Here is a 21,366-nt window from a genome sequence, read left to right as displayed (position 1 = left end):
ATTCGTCACGGTTCTCCTTACATCGCGAATGAGGCCTACTAATTAATAATACGCCGCTCCCTCCCCGCACAACTTTGAATTTTCAGCTAATTTTTTTTATATAAAGATGAGTGGATGTTATTACTGTTGTTATTTTCTTGCATTAAATATAAAAAAATACTTCATTATTAAAGCTTATTTTGGACAAAAATATCTAGTTTATAATTTTATCCACATCACCTTATAATCGGACTTTTATCCACACATAAGAACCGTCTAAAGTGATACTTTATCCACAAGTGGAATGAAGTAACTTTATTTTACTAGGTTAATAATGAAAAAATAATAAACCAATTTTAATTTATTAACTTATTAATATTAACATTTACATTTATAGTAATAGATATTTCTATTTTTGTTTTATCACATTTAACTTCCTTTCCGTTGATAACAACTCTTGTAACATTTTTGCCAACATTTTCGGAACGCATAACATCTGCCGAAGTTTGTGAAGAATTTGCTCAAGTTACGGATGTCTATTCTTGTAAGAAACAGCCATATTTTCCTTGGATGTTCCATGTAATATTAAGTTTGTTAGATATTGGACTCCTCAACATAACTTTCTGCTACAGCACTTTTTTTACCACACTGTATATCAAGTCGTGCGAATATTTTTTTATTAAATTCCAATGATTCTGACTCCACAAATATGATTGTGATGTGATTATGGATAAAACGTTGTATTGCATACGGGTTTTAATTGCCTTTTATCCACTTAAGAATATTAAACGCGAGAACTACATTTAAACATTGCGTGATAAAATGCTACTTCAAACACATTCAATAAATAACTCTTAAATATTAAAGGATAATGTTTCAATTTTATATATAAGATATTTTCTATTTTTAGTATCATATCTTTCCATTTTGGTGGCAATACATCGACATAATAACTAAAAATATCTCTACCTTTTCCCGTGTTAACAACCGCCAAATTTTATGTAAATTATGTAAGATAGCTTTAATAAATTAGCCAATTATGTTACATAAAAAACGGATTGAAAACAGGTGTCTAACAGTAAAAAATGCAGATTAAGCCACTGTTTTTTTTCGTTTTATCAAAACAGGTCCACTACAGTGTCCAAGTAAATGTATCAACCACTTCTCAATCAACCCACGCTGATGTCAACATTCATTTATTTATCAAACATATATTTTTATTCATCGCTTGTTTTTTTTTCTTTAGCGTTGTCTCTAGATAATTATTCCTAATTGTCCTACTATGCCAATTAGAATCATGTAAATGAGGCTATCACCAAAACAGTATTGCATATTATTCTTACCGGCCATAATAAATAATTATCTCAGTCACACTCTTAAATTTTTCTTGCTGTCGTTATTCATCACCTGGAGATCACTGATAAAATCGTCTGGAACATTCCAACAGACTGTTTATAATATTTATCTGAATCTGAATACAAGAACCGCTGTGTGCTCCAATGGACATTCTTGCAATTTGTTAGGTAGACATAAACGATCGTGTCCAGGTCCAATTTGAATTCATGGAACTAACGGATATTATAAATATCGCGGGGACACACCACAATCTCAGCGGGAAACGAATATGTCGCATAAATACAAAAATAAATAAAGTAGCGTGCGTCTCATAGTTCTGCTAGCATCCCTGTGAAGATAGAATAGTAGATAGCGAGAAGCCTTGAATGTGGAGATAGGTGTTTCACGCAATACTATACAGTGTGTTGCAATTTTTATATGGTAAAAAAATTTGCATGAAAATATTGTGTTTGCTTTCAATCAGCTTTGCTCTAAGTGATACTTTGTCATGCACAAGAGTCTAGAGTGCATTTTTAATCCTGAGGGTTTTTCTCACACATTAGTTCTGAGGTGCATTATATGGAAAAAGTGAGAATTTACTCCTATACGGAATATTAAAACATCAGTTTTAGCCCATGCTATGTAATGGTGTATTTTATACCAAGGTACTAAAGGGCATCCCCATCATTTTAGTCCTAAGGCATATTGTTAACAACTGACACTTTACTCCTCGAATATAAAAAATAAAACAATACTTTTGGTCTGTGGGGTGTAAAATAGTATATTTTATACCAAAGGAACTAAAGTGTATTTTTTAAACCTGTGTTATATAAAAAGAGACGTTCTTAAATATACGTTCTTTAAATTGAAATTAGCACCATAGTCCTAGTCCATGAAGTGTATTTTATGCCGTTAAACTAAAGTGCATACTTTAATTCCTGTGACGTACGAGTATATTGTGCAAAAAAGAACTAACGTGTGTTCTTAAGAGTGTAAAACAGTGTATTTTATACCAAGGAACTAAAGTGTATACTTTAATACCAAGGGTGATGTGTAATATATAAAAAAAGAAATAAAGTGCATCTTTCAGGTTAAAGGTGTCCCTTTAGTCTTCTGAATAATTACTAAAATAATACTTTAGCTCATGTTATACAAAAAAAAGTACTAAAATACGGACTTCAGATTAAAAGTAACATATTTTTAGTACATAAAGTGTAGAACAGTGTATTTTATACCAATGAACTAAAGTGTATACTTTAATACCAAGGATGATGTATAATATATAAAAAAGAAATAAAGTGTATCTTTCAGATTAAAAGTGCCCCTTTAGTCTTCTAAATAATTACTAAAATAATACTTTAGCTCATGTTATATAAAAAAAAATACTAAACATACGGACTTCAGATTAAAAGTGACATAAAGTGTATCTTTCACATTAAAAGCGTCCGTTTAATTTTCTAAATAATTACTAAAATAACACTTTAGCTCATGTTATATAAAAAAAGTACTAAAATACGGACTTCAGATTAAAAGTGACATATTTTTATTCCGTAAATTGTAAACCTGTGTATTTTATACCAAGGAACTAAAGTGTATACTTTAATACCAAGGGTTATGTGTAATATATAAAAAAATAAATAAAGTGCATCTTCCAGATTAAAAGTGCCCCTTTAGTCTTCTAAATAATTACTAAAATAACACTTTAGCTCATGTTATATAAAAAAAGTGCTAAAATACGGACTTCAGATTAAAATTGACATATTTTTAGTCTATAAATTGTAAAACAGTGTATTTTATACCAGGGAACTAAAGTGTATATGTACTTTAATACCAAGAGTGATGTGTAATATATAAAAAAGAAATAAAGTGCATCTTTCAGATTAAAAATGCCCCTTTAGTCATCTAAATAATTACTAAAATAACACTTTAGCTCACGAAGTACAAAAAATTGTTTACTTTACCAAGACAAAATAAACCGTGTGCCCAATTATGTTCCTAAGTACAATATACCTGTCCGGAACAATGTAACGATTTGTATAGTCCCCATTTTTTTTAACAGCTTTCGGCAAACGACTCAATTACAAATATCGGCTTAATAAATTCGCCGCCGCCACAACAGGCATTAGCGACTAGATAAGTCGGCCTCGCTAATAAAAGTCCATTAGCCCGCGCGTCAAAATAACGAATACAAATGGACGCGGAGCGGTTTTCTCGTTTTTTTTTTCACCGGCCCATATAAAAACGCGGTGATAATGAGGATGACTGGAATACATCATTCGGCGGCAATCCATTACGCCAATTTTATAACGCGGCGATAATCGGCGAGAAGGACACTGAAAAATGCTTCACGTAGCGTTTAAATTCATTATCTATTCGTAGGCAGGGGCAATGAAAGAAGTAAGAATGAGTAGGATGGAGGTATCGAACGTTTGACGATTGTTTTTGATTGAGTGAATTGGCAGAAAGTAAGTTGTTTGTCTCATTTATAGAAAGGTAGAAAAGGAAAAATTGGGCTTTGTTATTAAAAAGAAAAGGTATTAGGTATTATTTTCTTGACGTCTTAGTTTAAAAAAGTTTTATATGGACATGGGCAATAAAATGCTTAATAAAAAAGGCTGATGACCAAAACACAATTGTTTAAATCATTATTTGCGAAAATAAGAACAAACAGTTTTTCTCAACACAAAAATTTAAAAAATTTAAAAGAAATTGAAATAAAGTTATAACATTTTACATGATAAATGTCATTTTCTATAGACACCGAAATTTTTTAATATATGCATGTATTACTGACTATGATAATTAATAATTTGTTATTATTCAGTCCCAGTAAAGGACTCTTATTTACGAGGAAATTTGCAATGTTTTCATGTGCTATTTACTCATACCTTGTAGCAATTAAAAATGGGAAAACAGTTAATAACAATATTCCTAACAAAATCCATTCTCTCCGAGATAGTTTGCAATTTTTTTAGGCATCTAAATTTTAATGTGATATTAATAAGTTTTGATTTTAGTTTTTTTGCTGATTTTTTACTTGCCACTAAAATTGTTAAGCAATATATCTTTCTTATTATACTATAATATATGTACTATTTTACTAAATTCAAAATAGTTTACTAAAGTGGTACTTTCCCAGATGATATATCAGTTTACTATAAAGCGTGATTCAGAACTTATTCAAAAAAAAAAATTTGTTATTATTAATTAACAAAATTAATTTGTGGTTTTAAATAATAAAATAATTTGACATACTTAATGTTATAACAACTGTTCAAAACTTTATCCACCGACGTGTGAGCACATTTGGGTCCGTCTTACTCAGTTTCTACGAACTAACACAACTGATGTCTTGCTTCACCAAAAATTAAAACTTTTATAAACACCACAGATAACAGGTAAACACTAACGCTATGACGATTGTAAAATCAGATTTCAGTATTCGGAGTCGCTGAGGCCACGTGGCTCTCCAGGCGTATTGCGAATGATGCTAGAGACTACAGTAGTTCAGCTATGTAATGGTCGTATGTACTACAACTTCAATAATTTTTTTCTCGGAAACTATAAGGATTTTACAAAATACAGTCAGTCCAAGATAAGGATGTAATAGCATTAGGATCTAGGAAACGATAAGAGATACGGGGGGCTCAAATTAGAAAAAAGTTGTGTTTTTTTATACCTAACAATATACCATTTAGAAAGTCTTAAAATAAATTGCATATTTACATTGCCACTTTTTTCGCTCTATCCAGTGGCGTCAACACTTTTACAATCCGACGTTTCATCTTCGAGGAGCCATCATCAGGTTATTTTTTTAAATACGTCGATGCTGTTTTTATGACAAAATCGAAAGTCATTTTTAATTCTCAATTAGATGATATTGCTATTGTAATCTCTTAAAAAGGTTTTTAGCTTTGTTTAGCTATCATTTAAAATATTTCCTTAGTACGGCTCTGAACGGTTTCTAAATATCTATTGGAGGAAGTCATAACAGTATAAAAGTCAATACAGCACACTATATCCAACAATTTTGCTAATAGTTGCAAAAAAAATAATTTTAAGTTACTCGTTCGCTGTTCATACTAAAAAGCTATATTAGTTTAGTAAAACTTTGTTTTTCTAAACTTGTTGTTTAGAATATACTATTATCACGCTATAAATATATAATAATAAACGAAAAAAAGAAACATATTGACATTTTGGCTCCATGAAAAATTCAGAAGAAATCTGTTCTTTTAAATTATATTTATATGCATCGCCATTACATAAAAAAAATATGCTTTATTTTACGCTGACTTATGAATGCATTAAATTAGACACCTCCTCAGGTATACATGTGTAGGATGTCCACCGCAATATTCGTCAGTGGGTGGGACCCCGAGATAGGAGTTAAATATAGAATTTCAATTTATTTTTGCGGTCTAAAATTTCTGACGGGCCCCTAAAAAGATGATCGATAAGGTCCAGCCGCTAGGTCTCCTGTTGGTTTTTATTTTTCGTCAGAGGAATTTATAATATCCAGATTTGTCTTACAAACAAACCCGAAATTTGCAGGGTTTTTTTGTTGCGTGATCGATGGACCTTCTCGTCTCTTGGAACATATTTATTATGTGCATCCCAGCATTCTTATATTAAAGTTTAGGATTATTAATAAAGGTGGCAATGCCAAATAAAAGGTTCGTCTCGCATTTTCTTAATCGCATTAGCTTATATCATACAATTTTTTTCATCCATCTCACGCTCCATGTTTTCACTCAATGTTTTATCTGCATTCAAATACATTGTGAAGAGTTTTGGGTCTATCCAATTTTCCGTAAGTATTTAGTAATCTCATACTCAGGCATCGGTGCGCCATCCTCCCTCTGTTTTCCTAGTGCTTTGGCGGCCAGCGGCTTATCACACGCACCAAACTCGCCGATTCATTACCTCGTAGTTCGTACGCCCGTATTTGCAAATGAATTTTAATTAAGGCGGCGTATGCAGACGAATGCATCAGGTACGCAGGTTATTAATTAATAGACAGCTACGCCTTAGGAATGACTTAAGCGATGTCTCGACTGCTGTAATGCGATTTTGACAGGTTGTTTATCGTGGAATCGACAAATAGAGGCACTAAACGTCTTAATTAGGGCCCATTCTTATTATACAGGGTGGTTTTGAAGTGCGTAAGGGTCCGATTATTCTTTAATAGCTTTCATACTACGATGGACAATTTCATACACAAGTAATTTTTATTTCCTTGCAACAAAAAGCGCATAAAACTGCGACTGTGCTGAAACCGCTTTTATTTGTCTTGGGACTTGAATAGGGCAATCCATTGTCTTTTACGTGAGTCATGTATTTATTAAGCAAGTACTTAGTCGTGAATTTAATTTTTTATATACAGGGTGTTAAAAAAAGAGTGTAAAATATTTCAGGAGGTAATGGTATGAACCAAAATAAGCAGAAAAGTCTTAATAAACATGGGTCCGCAAAGTAACGGTTGCGGAGATATGGACCACTATTCGTTTTTCAAACATTTTATTTTATTAGGAATAAACCGACAAAGGAAGCTTTTAACAAACAAAAAACAAAGTTAGAGAAGATGNCTTGTAGAGATAATTATGTAAATTGGTACTTGCGATATATATTTAGCAAAATTAAAGATTCAGCTGTCGCTTTGCGAGTTAAAGCTTAGGTTACATTTCATTAACAACAGATTTCGTGTTGAAACCGAAGCATGTACGCAATTTTTTTTATTTTTCGTTCGTAAACGGTGTTCCAAAAGAAATACATCCATTAAATTTCTGCCGCAACAAGTGAATAATTGCCGTATGGAAAGTGGTACCATCCTGCTAGAACCACATGTCATCCAAATCCATGTCATTGAATTCCACGTAATTTGCGCTCAGCTACACACTCTCCGTACTTGTAATGAATGTTCACAATTTTGACTGGCTCATCCATCGTATTTTACTACATTTTACTACAACATGTAACACTGACAACTATTCGGAATGATAATGACGCACAATTCAAGTCCTGCGTTACTTTTGGCCGTTATATTTAGAATTACCTCGAGACAAAACATATTTCCCGAATTACTAAAGTAAGACTAAACGTGTATGGATCCCCCTAACGATGATATTTGTTCCGATCACATAGAACACCTTATCGAATATTTCAGATTTATGGCAAATACTAACAAATAACTTACTAATGAAATACAGGATTCGGAAACGAATTTTTGCCGTGCGAGTTCATTGACTTTTTTTGCAGACGCCTGAAGTTTTTATGACCCGATCATTTCGCAAATTAATGTCGCCCAACCCGAAGTTGTATAATAAAAATTGACGGTATGCGAATTGTGACGGTGTGGTGATAAAATAACATTATTCATACATTACAAAGGTCGCAATATTGTTAAATTAATATATTTTGTAACGTATACGTGAAAAAAAAAACAGGTAAAAGTGGTCGCTGACCTCTAAACAGCTTCCTAAGATTAAATTTGAAATGTTAAACATACAAATAGGCGGGTCAGATGTTACCTAGGTAGCAATAAATTCGAATCTTGCGGTAATAACAGCTTAGCGATGATAGAGGCGTATCTATCTTCATTACGGGCCTCACAGGGAGTTTTTTTACAAGTGACGTATGTTACAACAACTGTTCAAAAATTTGTCCAACGACGTGTAAACACATTTGGCTCCGTCTTACTCAGTTTCTACGAACTAACACAAATGTTGTCTTGCTTCACCATAACACAAATGCTTCACCATAATACAAATGTTTTCTTGCTTCAAAAATTTGTCCAACGACGTGTAAACACATTTGGCTCCGTCGTACTCAATTTCTACGAACTAACACAAATGTTGTCTTGCATAAATTATAACTGGGACAGTGTTCTTAAATGACACAAACAAGCTTGTATACGGTTATTGTAATTTACTGATTATTTAAGTAAAGGTTCGATTGCTATAATGCTGGTTTTGACAGGTTGTTTATGCATACACTAACGTACCAAATATTTTCATTAGAGCTTAGTCTTATTAAACAGGAGAATTTTGGAATGTCTCTCTAACTGTGTTGAAACCGTATTGGGACTGTGCTGAAGCCGTTTTGTTTGTTATATGATCTGGATAGGGCATTGTCTTTTATGTGTTTTCTTATTTATTTAGTTATTATTTTAAGGCTATGAACATAAACGTATACAGCTTGAACACAGTCAATATACTATCTAGACACAGTTTTCTTAAATAAGATAATCAAGCTAATAATGGCACTATTTTTTATTTTTATATATTTTTAAAAATTATAAATTTGAATTCACTTTTATTTTGTCCATACGAGTTAATATACGGTCTTGCGCAGTCTTCGGTGAAGCGTTTATGATAGCTTTAACACAGTTGTAGTCTGTTCTAAGTGACTTTTCACAGGTTTATAGTAATACTAACAATAAGACGTCTTAAGGATGATTTACGCATTGATAGATTGTTTTTGATAGAGTCAACTGACTGACATACCAAACGTTTCAATTAGAGCTTAGTCTTTCTATACAGAACGATTTTCAAATGCCTAAAGGACTTATTCTTCTTCATTCTGTTTTTAGACTACGATGGACAATTCATACTCAAGGAATTTTGTTTCCTTGGGACAAAAAAGCCAAACAAAACTCTGATCGTACGTTGACTGTGTTGAAATCGAGGTAGACCTGTGCAAAAATCGTTTTGTTTGTCAAAGGAATAGGCATTAATAAATTTGAATAGGCACAAAGTTATTATTTTAATTCTCTGAACACAAACTTGAACAAAACTTGAACATCGTTGTTATCCGATCTGGGCATAGCTTTGTAGAACAAAATAAAGAGCTCTTATAGGTACAATTGTCGATTATTCCTTTAGTAAATGACAATTGACAGTTTTTGCACAGTTAGTTGTAGTCTCTCATATACTGTCTTTTCACAAGTTTACAGTAATTCTGCACAAACTTCACTGAATTTCTATTAATGTTATTCTATGTACTTAAGTACTGCGTTGGACATTTTGACTAATGATTACATTCTCCTTTTCAGATGGTTCAAATGAGAGGTCACTAATATGGATTTGGATAGAGTCACAGTGTTGTTACTGGCAACAGTATGTTGCGTCTCGGCAGCAGTAACGAAAGGTAAGTACGATATAGGGTACGTGTATAGGGTGTTTTAGAAATAAATGCCGTAATTTTAAACACGTTTTAAATGCCTCAAAAACAACAACTTTTGTCTAATATTTTTTTTCGAGAACTCATATTGTTAATCTGTATTTTAATCATTATAAAATCTCTCTGACGAGCTGTCTATGGTCAAGTAAATATCTTAAGTAGCGATGCAAATATTAATTCAATTAAGCGTTTCGATTTATACTGCAGTATCGGACGACAAAGAATTTAAATATTAAAAGATTGTACTATCTTAAAAATTCAGAAAAAAATAATTAGTTTAAAATTTTGGCCCTTATTACTGGAACAGCCTGTATCATATGTATGAAATATACGTATATAATTTAAGAATTTCTTGAAGGTTACAAGGTATATCAAATATTTAATACTATACGAGGTTTGATAAAAAAGTAACAAGAATTGTTAATTTTCCATGAAATTATTTATATAATCTTCAGTTTTTATCCCATCTCCTTCAAAGTATCCCTCTGTATTATACCCCTATGCCAATGTAGTTTCCAGACCCCAGAAATTGGTAATTTGCCGCTTTTGAACAAGGTGCATCCTAAATTACAAATTTCTTTACACCAAAAAGTAATTTGTGTTTGAAACTAAGTCTATTTTACAGAAAATCTCCGTTAGAATGGAGGAAACTCTGTTATTTGTGCATTAATTCATATTTAGGCAAACTGTGTAATAAAATAGAGTCCTCTTTACTCTGTAGAAATCTTCTGCAAAACATTGTATTTAAGATGTAGTGATTAAGAAATGATTAAGAGATAAAAAAACACTAATGTTAGCTACCGGCTAAACAAACCAAGTTATTCATTCAACTTGTAGAGATAATTATGTAAATTGGTACTTGCGATATATATTTAGCAAAATTAAAGATTCAGCTTTCGCTTTGCGAGTTAAAGCTTAGGTTACATTTCATTAACAACAGATTTCGTGTTGAAACCGAAGCATGTACGCAATTTTTTTTATTTTTCGTTCGTAAACGGTGTTCCAAAAGAAATACATCCATTAAATTTCTGCCGCAACAAGTGAATAATTGCCGTATGGAAAGTGGTACCATCCTGCTAGAACCACATGTCATCCAAATCCATGTCATTGAATTCCACGTAATTTGCGCTCAGCTACACACTCTCCGTACTTGTAATGAATGTTCACAATTTTGACTGGCTCATCCATCGTATTTTACTACATTTTACTACAACATGTAACACTGACAACTATTCGGAATGATAATGACGCACAATTCAAGTCCTGCGTTACTTTTGGCCGTTATATTTAGAATTACCTCGAGACAAAACATATTTCCCGAATTACTAAAGTAAGACTAAACGTGTATGGATCCCCCTAACGATGATATTTGTTCCGATCACATAGAACACCTTATCGAATATTTCAGATTTATGGCAAATACTAACAAATAACTTACTAATGAAATACAGGATTCGGAAACGAATTTTTGCCGTGCGCGTTCATTGACTTTTTTTGCAGACGCCTGAAGTTTTTATGACCCGATCATTTCGCAAATTAATGTCGCCCAACCCGAAGTTGTATAATAAAAATTGACGGTATGCGAATTGTGACGGTGTGGTGATAAAATAACATTATTCATACATTACAAAGGTCGCAATATTGTTAAATTAATATATTTTGTAACGTATACGTGAAAAAAAAAACAGGTAAAAGTGGTCGCTGACCTCTAAACAGCTTCCTAAGATTAAATTTGAAATGTTAAACATACAAATGGGCGGGTCAAATGTTACCTAGGTAGCAATAAATTCGAATCTTGCGGTAATAACAGCTTAGCGATGATAGAGGCGTATCTATCTTCATTACGGGCCTCACAGGGAGTTTTTTTACAAGTGACGTATGTTACAACAACTGTTCAAAAATTTGTCCAACGACGTGTAAACACATTTGGCTCCGTCGTACTCAATTTCTACGAACTAACACAAATGCTGTCTTGCATAAATTATAACAATATCCATCAACTCCATTTTCGACACTAACTACTAAAAAACTTTTGTAAACACTATCGCAACGACGATTATAAAATCGGATTTCAGTATTCCGAGTCGCTAAGGCCACACAGCTCTCCACGCGTACTGCGATTGTTACAGTTGTCCAGCCATGTAGTGGTTGAAAGCTCTACAACTTCAATATTTCTTTTCTCGGAATCCATAAGGATTTTACATTTTTTTACGACATTGACTCCACTTCTCATGCCGCATCTATTCCCAATTTTTTTTTTAATAAGTTGTGAATCATCCTGTATATTGTCTTAAGTTTTCTAGTCTATAGATGGCACAACAAAAAGAATTTACCATGTATAATCGAGGGATATATCTGCTGAGGAATTATAAAATAAATATGAAATATACTTTCAGAAGCCTACATTATAACGACATTTCTCGTGAGGTATAAAGCGGTAGGCAGATCCATAGATTTATGTGTAAAAATCGTACAAGTTATAACTATACTTATCGAACATGGTCGAGAGTCTGCAAGTGAGTTAAAGTCATCTCAGAACAAGGCTCTGAGATGGTTGTGGTAGGGTCGTAGTTCTTGAATTATACATGAACCAGTAGCGCGTATTGAAAAAAAAATAATTATTTTATAAGGAAACTAAAACAGAAAAATGGGACCGAAATTATAGAAAATTATTTAAAAATTGTAACGTATTTTCAAATATATTGTGTTATCATTAGCTCTTATAGTTTTACTTTAGTTTAAAGCTAATTCAAATGCAGTATGCAGTCAAAAGATATATAATTTCATAGATAAGATTTGTAACTGATGATTTTCAAAATCAAAAACATTGTTTGGCTTCATTTAATAGGATTTTAGGGAACATTTTTATTTATTTTTTTTTTGTTTCGAATTAGCTTAATGCGAAATAAAGTAAAATTGTAACTGTCACAATTTTTTGTCACCGAATCTAAAACTTGTACGTGATAGTTACACGAAAATTGGCCCCTTCTTTTTCTTTGTTATTGTGACACACCTTCCACAAACACAGTTGAATGCACTATGTTTTTTTTAAGAACATTATGTTTTTTTAAGAGCACCCTGTATGTTTTAACATAGTGGAAAAGATCGTCAATAGAGCTTTTCAAAGATGTAGTATGTATGGTACTTATCTTTAACAATTTTTGAGGTGTATATTAATACATTTTTATTATTAAACATGTAATTTCAAATTGATTTTTTTTTGTAGCCACAGAAATTATTAGATACCGTTTTTAATTATAAATACAATATTTCAGAAACAAACTTGTCTATTTTCCAATTCGTCATTTTGCTGCAATATTGTTAGGTACTCCTTTTAATTTTTTAAACATCCTGCTGTCATTTATGTTTTTAAAGCAAATGTTCTATGGGATTCTAGTAATCACGTCCCGCTAAAAGAAAACGGAAGAAATTTTTTATTTTAGTGCAAATCAAATAAAAATTATTTCTGGTTCAATGTTCTGTTCAACATGTTCCTTTTGACGAATTTAATTATTAGCTGACAAATTAACAACGTTTTTTTAATTGTCAATAATTTTCCAATGTTACTAACTATACTAAAATAAGTGATATATTTTTGAAAAGCTCTTTTAACGAGCTTTCCAATGCCAATGGTTTAAAGATGTCTAGGGCGTTCCATTAAAAAAGAAACATAAGATAGGCCTATTCTGCGTCAATCAATTGTCTGTGTGATACATGGGTCAAAAAATGTTTAAAAAGTCTCTACAACTTTTATTCTTAAAATTTTCCGTAGATTGAACAAAACCAAGGAAAGTTACATTTTTTAAAATGTTCATTTCGAAGTTGAAATTTTATTGTTTCTCTTCAAATTGACCCCGTATACAAATTTTTGACTTTCATTTTTTTGTCTACAGGCACTTATCACGGATGCTTGATTTGTGATAAAAGATACTTTGAACAGGCAAACAGACCATAAAACGCGTTAAAAAACTGTCTAGATTCTTTAAAACAATAATTTTGTGGTATCAAAAAGAATATAAATTATTTTCGAAATACCCCTTCCTATATCATCCTACGCCACTGGCAGTCCGCTTCTGTTATCTCTGAAATAGTACCCCTATGAGTCCTACACATGCTAGCAAACAGGACCATTATAGATTCCCATACATAGGATAATGGTACATTTGATTCAAATGACGTGTTATCGAATATTGTGCGAAAATACCAGTTTGTTTAAATTTAAAACGTATTACAGTGCCACAGTCACGAACTCGTGTTTTCTGAAATGGTGTTATTGAATTTTTTTGTATAATTACAGTGTACAGGAAGTTTGACTGCCATAAAAATCCTCAGATGACATGGATCTTAAACTCAACCATTTTCGGAGAAAAAAAAAACTTGAAAGAATTTCGTAAGGAAAGGAATAAGTAAATAGAATTTTATAGCACCTATTTTATATCAGCAAATTCAACTGATTTTGTCGCTATTGTTATTATTAATTAATAAAATTAATTTGTGGTTTTAAATAATAAAATAATTTGGCATACATAATGTTACAACAACTGTTCAAAATTTTGTCCACCGACGTGTAAACAAATTTGGGTCCGTCCTACTCAGTTTCTACGAACTAAAATGCTGTCTTGTTTCACCATAACACAAATGCTTCACCATAATACAAATGTTTTCTTGCTTCACTAGAAATTAAAACGATGTCCATCAACTCTATACTATACACGCAAGCCATTTTGGACACTAGCCACTAAAAACTATTGTAAACACTATTGCAACGACGACTGTAAAATCGGATTTCAGTATTCGGAGTCGCTGAGGCCACGTGGCTCTCACGCGTATTACGAATGACGCTAGAGACTACAGTTGTCCAGCTATGTAATGATTGAAAGTACTACAACTTTAATATTTTTTTTCTCGGAAACTATAAGGATTTTACAAATTTGCATGCCGCATGTATTCCCAAATTTTTTTGAATAAGTTGTGAATCACCCTGTATTTTTGATATGATAAAATTGATTCGACAAACTTTAAGCGAATATAGAACTTACAATTAAAATGGAAATAAACCAAACATTTTTTTCTTCTTTGATAAAACATACAAACAATATTTATTTTTTCGAAATATTTCTTAAAGCTTTTTCTGAAAATTTTGAAATTGTTTGTACTACCTACCTATTTTATTTTTTTAAATAGAACACATTACGAAAAAATTACAAGAATGAAAATTATAAGTGAAAATTCTTCATCATTTCTTTTTAAAGTTAACGAATTTTTTTTATTTCGAAAATTCAACGCCCTTAATCTTCTCAACGAACTATCTTAGAAACAAAAATTAAATGACCTACCCCATTATTTTTTAAAATTGTATGTGCTTTGGAAGTTTATTGGTTCATTTTTGTTACACCTATATTGTACGCTATATATTCTTTATTTTCACAAAATTTGAACTAGACGCCAGAAATTGTTTCTAAAAAAAAGATCTATGACTATTTTCAACTGATCACTTGTTTGCTTTGCCGACAGAATCATTTAAATGCACTTTTCTTCGTCAAAAGAGTTACATTTTTTTCCATCTCCATTCTCTCAAATCAACGACGTCCAATTATTTATCTTCCAGTCTAAGCAGGCCGTGATTTACGCCGGGAGTTTGTCGAATTTATGGGTGCCTTTCCTGCACGCAAGTGATAACCAGCTACGTAATTAATAATACGTGTTTATTATTTTCCACGCCTGACAGCTAGACATGTACAACAATAACATATTATTCGCGAAACGATGATTCAGATATCTCACGCGACCACACTCGAGAGCCCCATTCAGGAATCGCTATCTAGATGAAGACCGATCTTTAATAAGGCCAGTGAATATGTCGTAGTGTCATTTTTCCTCTTCCATTGTCTCCGCGCAAAGTCGAAGTGGGCGGCCAAACAGTGGAACCAACAGAAGTGGAAATAAAAGTGAGATGATGAAGTGAAGTATTCCGCTGATAAAATCTAGCAGGTATACGATACTTTGTCCAAAATTAGATCTAAAAGCTCTTTGAGGAGGATACCATGTGATAAAATTTTATTTATTTTTTAGTTCGTTTGTTTCACATGCTTCTAAATATGTTCATTCATGCTAAAATGTAAATGTGTTATGACTGTCTGCAAGATGTGCATAGATAAATACTGATCAATAAAACAGCTAGATGGTATTTGTATCGTTGGGATTCACATATCTAATGCTAATTCGAAGCAATGTTCTACGACGTAGCAATCTCGTATAAAGAATTTGTCACAACCTGTCATGTTATATCTGTCGTGCGCCTTTGCAACATTCGTATACGGTCATGCTTTACGATGCTTGTACTTTTTTACACTTTGGTATGAGCAAAAAGGCCGCCACATATCGTGTCATAACGACAAAAGCAATCATTAAAGGTGATCGAAACATTTTCTCTATCCACTGACTATTTCAGGCAGTGATTCAGTTTTTAAATAAAAAAAAGGACTAGGAAGTTTTTATAACGTTCTTTCTGTTTGCTTTAATTTGCTACTTTTAGCTGGAACCAATCGGTGGATTGAATTTTACGGTACGGTATAGAAATTAAATCTAACCAAAACGGAGACTTTTATTTGTGCGGGGCACTATTATAGAACAAAATATCGCGTTTCTGTTCTTCAGTGACTGCTTTTATTTCCTCAAACTTGACACTCAGTGCAAGGTCCGTCAACCTAAAGGCATTCGATCCACTTCATCTTAGCTCCAACGTCCTTCCAAGGTCAAACGCATTCGCTGGAAGGTACACACCGCTAATTAAAATACTTGTCGACGTGAGCGGTTCGTTAATAAATTGTTGAATAGTGAAACCACAGACGGCTTTCAACCGTCGAGCTATTTTTGGAAGTCAAAAAAGTTCATATTAGGTCAAAAACTTTGTTGGAAATAGGGACATCGCACCGTTCTCTGCAGTTGCATACATGTCTGCATAATCGCGAAAAATATTTGAGTAATGTATTCTTTTTAATCCTATTCATTGCGTGCATACTCTTCTATTAGTATACGATGTTGTTTAAATTCAAAGAGTGATAGTTGAGCAGATCCATCAAATAGAACAAATCTTCTAGAAAAATAACAATAAATAACTTGACACTGTTCTTTGGAACGCCCTCTATACCTTTGGAGTTACGAATTAACTTTTTGAGACCGCTGAAGCTCATGTTAAATAAAGAAAGTAAACCGCTCCCATGACCTTTAGAACTAAGAACATTCGCTTACCCCTAACAGATTTAATCCATACCTTTTAATAACGTACCTACTAAAGAAACTAATGCTGTGATTCTTCCAGAACTGACACCGATCGAGCTAACGAGAAGCGCACGCCAAATCATCGAATACAGCGCGAATTTCCGATGCCCCAATGAAGGCTACCACTCCGACCCGCAGAACTGTAGGGGCTTCTACAGGTGCGTATCCGATGGGAAAAATTCGCTGATGGCGATAAGATTCGAGTGCGCGGAAGGCACGGTGTTCGATCCCGCCATCAGTGCGTGCAACTACCCTTACGCCAGCAACAGGATAGAATGCGGTGGTAATGGAGTCGATGGCAACTATGGTCAAGTGAATAACAACAACAACGCGCCTGTTTCTACAAGTTCACCTGCTCCTGTTACTTCGACTGTTTCTTCACTGCCATCCACGACGATATCTAGTCAAATTGGAACCAGGTGTAACCAAGAAGGCTTCTTGGGCGACCCAGTCGACTGCAAAAAATTCTTCAGGTGTATAAATAATGGTCAAGGCGGCTTTTTGCAGTACGAATTCTCGTGCGGTACTGGCACAGTATGGGATGCTGCTTCCTTATCCTGCAACTACCCATGGGCCGCAAATAGGATAGGTTGTGCTGTAGAACCGCAAACTTCAGGTAACCCTCAGATATTAAGAGACTCTGAAAGTAGTTCGTCGTTTTCAAATGCATCCTCTTCCTCGTCAAACTCCTCTCTCTCTTCCCAGCAAAGTAGTTCATACCAAAACTCTAGTAGCAGCTCCAGTAGCTCTAGTAGTAGTAGCAGTAGCTCTTCCTCACAATCTTCTCAAAGCACTTCTTCTCCAGGCACAAACGCACAACAAGGCACGTCTCAAAGCTCCCCTTCTTCTTCACAAAGCTCTAATTCTCAGGGCTCTTCCTCCTCTCAAGGTTCTTCTTCTCAGGGCTCCTCACAGGGCTCGTCTTCTCAAAGTTCTTCATCTTCAAGTCAGCAATCTTCCACAGGGCAACAGGGATCTTCCTCGAGTCAAGGAGGTTTATCTGGTTCAAGCCAACAGTCATCTAGTTCTTCTGGAGGTTCTCAACAGGGTTCTCAATCTTCTAGTTCATCCAATCAAAATCAACAAAACCAGCAGGGCTCTCAATCTTCTAATCAGAATCAGCAAAGTAATGGTTCAAGTCAACAGAATCAGTCATCTAGTTCTTCTTCAAATCAGAACCAACAGACAGGAGGTTCCAACCAGCAAAATTCTCAATCTTCTAGTTCTCCTTCTTCGAATCAAAATCAACAAACTGGCGGCTCAAATCAGCAAAATTCTCAGTCTTCCAATTCTTCCTCTTCGAATCAAAACCAACAAACTAGCGGTTCAAATCAACAGAATTCTCAGTCCGGTTCTTCAAATCAAAATCAGGGTTCTAGTCAACAAAATCAACAAGGTTCTTCATCCAGTTCCAATCAAACTCAAGGGTCTCAGCAGTCTCAGTCTGGTTCCTCCTCGAATCAAAATCAACAAGGTTCCCAATCTAGTGATTCTTCCAGTCAACAGTCAAGCTCACAAACAGGAAGCTCTAGTCAGACTAGCGGAACCCAGTGTACTGTAGAAGGATTTATAGGTGACAGTAAGAATTGCAGCAAGTTCTATAGGTGTGTAAGCAATGGGAGAGGCGGTTATACAAAATACGAATTTAACTGTACGAAAGGAACAGTTTGGGACCAAGACGCTTTGACCTGCAATTATCCATCTGTGGTAAGAGGATCATGTAGTAATGTAGATGTCTCAAATCAGCAAGGAACATCCAGTGGAAACCAAAATCAACAAGGCACCTCTAACCAGCAAGGATCCTCTAGCCAAAATCAACAGGAAGGTTCTAATCAGAATCAACAGAATCAGCAGGGAACCTCTGGTGAAAATCAGCAAGGTTCCTCAGGTCAAAATCAACAAGGAGGTTCTAATCAAAACCAACAAAATCAGCAGGGAACCTCAGGTCAAAATCAACAGAATCAACAAGGTTCTACAGGTCAGAATCAACAAGGAGGTTCTAATCAAAATCAGCAAGGAACATCTGGCCAAAACCAACAAAATCAGCAGAATCAACAGGGGACTTCAAATCAGCAAGGAAACGATTCTGGATCACAGAATCAGCAGCAAAGTGGCAGCCAAAACCAGGGAACTACTAATCAAACCATAACACCTGGCCAAATTGTAAATAACCAGTGTGTATCTGCAGGATTTGTCAAAGACGATAATGATTGCAAAAAGTTCTACAGATGCGTTAGTGATGGTAAAAATAGTTTTACCAAATACGAATTTTCTTGTGCTGATGGAACAGTTTGGGATGAAACAATTGAATCTTGTAATTACCCATACGCTGTAAGAGGGAAATGCGGTGATGGTTCTGCACAGCAAGGTTCTAACCAACAAGGATCCAATCAACAAGGTTCAAATCAACAGGGATCTAATCAACAAGGTTCCAATCAACAGGGATCTAACCAACAAGAATCGAATCAACAAGGATCTGGTCAACAAGGTTCAAATCAGCAGGGATCTAATCAACAAGGGTCTAATCAACAGGGATCTAATCAACAAGGATCTAACCAACAAGGATCTAATCAGCAAGGATCTAATCAACAAGGATCCAATCAACAGGGATCTGGTCAACAAGGTTCTAATCAACAAGGGTCTAACCAACAGGGCTCTGGTCAACAAGGATCCAATCAACAGGGATCTGGTCAACAAGGTTCTAATCAACAGGGATCTAATCAACAAGGTTCTAACCAACAGGGATCCAATCAACAGGAATCTGGTCAACAAGGTTCTAATCAACAAGGGTCTAACCAACAGGGTTCTGGTCAACAAGGGTCTAACCAACAGGAATCTAATCAGCAAATCCAGACTGGTCAGATAATTAACAATGTTTGTGTAAAAGAAGGATTCGTAGGAGATGATAAAGACTGTAAGAAATTCTATAGATGTGTCAGTGACGGCAAGAATAGCTTTACAAAATACGAATTTAATTGTGGAGATGGAACGGTTTGGGATGGAACTACCGGATCATGTAACTATCCATACGCTGTTGGAGGTAAATGTGGCACTGCTCAAGGAGAAAGCAATCAGCAAGGCTCAAATCAACAAGGTTCTGGACAAAATCAACAAGGAACGTCTGGTCAAAACCAACAAAATCAGCAAGGAACATCTGGCCAAAATCAACAAAACCAGCAAGGATCTTCAGGTCAGAATCAACAGAACCAGCAAGGATCAAATCAACAAGGAACGTCTGGTCAGAATCAACAGAACCAACAAGGATCAAATCAACAAGGAACGTCTGGTCAGAATCAACAGAATCAGCAAGGAACGTCTGGCCAAAATCAACAAAACCAGCAAGGATCTTCAGGTCAAAATCAACAGAACCAGCAAGGATCGAATCAACAAGGAACGTCTGGTCAGAATCAACAGAATCAGCAAGGAACGTCTGGCCAAAATCAACAAAATCAGCAAGGATCTTCAGGTCAGAATCAACAGAACCAGCAGGGATCGAATCAACAAGGAACTTCTGGTCAAAACCAACAAAATCAACAGGGGTCAAATCAACAAGGCTCCAATCAACAAAGTGGTAATCAACAAGGGTCCAACCAGCAAGATAATAATCAACAGGGAGGGTCAAATGAACAAAGCTCAAATCAACAAAATTCTGGTCAACAATGTACTATAGAAGGTTTTATCGGAGATAACAAAAACTGTAGCAAATTCTATCGATGTGTAAACAATGGAAGAGGCGGCTATACAAGATATGAATTTAACTGTACAAACGGAACGGTTTGGGACCAAGACTCCTTAACTTGTAATTATCCTTCTGCTGTGAGAGGTAATTGTGGCAGTGCCCAAAATCAGCAAACCCAACAAGGTGGTAGTGAAGAAAATCAGCAGAATCAGCAAGGAGGCTCTAATGGGCAGAATCAACAGAACCAACAAGGAGGAAATGGCCAGCAAAATCAACAAAATCAACAAGGGGGATCTAGCAACCAAAATCAACAAAATCAACAAGGAGGAAGCGGCCAACAAAATCAACAAGGAGGAAGCAGTCAACAAAACCAACAAAATCAGCAAGGAGGAACTGGAGGTCAGAATCAACAAGGTCAACAAAACCAAGGAGGAAGCGACCACCAGAACCAACAAAACCAACAAGGAGGAAATGGTCAGCAAAATCAACAGGGGGGAAGTGGCCAGCAGAATCAACAAAATCAACAAGGAACAACAAATCAGACAGTTAATCCAGGACAGATTGTGAATAATCAGTGTGTGAAAGAAGGATTTGTCAAAGATGATAATGAGTGCAAAAAGTTCTACAGATGTGTAAATGACGGTAAAAATGGATTTATCAAATACGAATTTTCTTGTGCTGAAGGAACTGTTTGGGATGAAACTAAAGAATCTTGCAATTACCCTTATGCCGTTAGCGGAAAATGTAATAATGCCCAAAATTCAAACCAGGGTACCAACCAACAAGGAAATAATAATCAGCAGGGTTCAAACCAACAAGGAGAAAATCAGCAAGGATCAAACCAACAAGGATCTAATCAACAAGGTTCAAATCAACAAGGAGGAAATCAGCAAGGATCTAATCAACAAGGA

The 21,366-nt window shown here is 34.6% G+C and overlaps 2 protein-coding genes across 2 annotated transcripts; both read left to right on the top strand.

Moving 5' to 3' along the window:
* The first annotated feature begins 9,392 nt into the window (after window positions 1-9,392).
* LOC111691611 (uncharacterized protein DDB_G0290685-like) lies at window positions 9,393-19,111 on the top strand. Its single transcript, XM_023454716.1, has 3 exons — window positions 9,393-9,462; window positions 16,817-19,008; window positions 19,067-19,111. The coding sequence occupies exons 1-3, from the start codon at window positions 9,393-9,395 to the stop codon at window positions 19,109-19,111; spliced, it is 2,307 nt and encodes a 768-aa protein (XP_023310484.1).
* LOC111691613 (sphingomyelinase C 2-like) lies at window positions 18,840-19,755 on the top strand. The gene has a single exon (XM_023454720.1). The coding sequence runs from the start codon at window positions 19,127-19,129 to the stop codon at window positions 19,640-19,642; it is 516 nt and encodes a 171-aa protein (XP_023310488.1). The 5' UTR covers window positions 18,840-19,126; the 3' UTR covers window positions 19,643-19,755.
* The last annotated feature ends 1,611 nt before the right edge of the window (window positions 19,756-21,366 follow it).

Source organism: Anoplophora glabripennis, unplaced genomic scaffold (assembly GCF_000390285.2).
Source record: "Anoplophora glabripennis isolate ALB-LARVAE unplaced genomic scaffold, Agla_2.0 scaffold227, whole genome shotgun sequence".
NCBI classification, from domain to species: Eukaryota; Metazoa; Arthropoda; class Insecta; order Coleoptera; family Cerambycidae; genus Anoplophora; species Anoplophora glabripennis.
The sequence above is the reverse complement of the archived record's forward strand: the minus strand, read 5'-3'. Positions and strand labels throughout refer to the sequence as shown.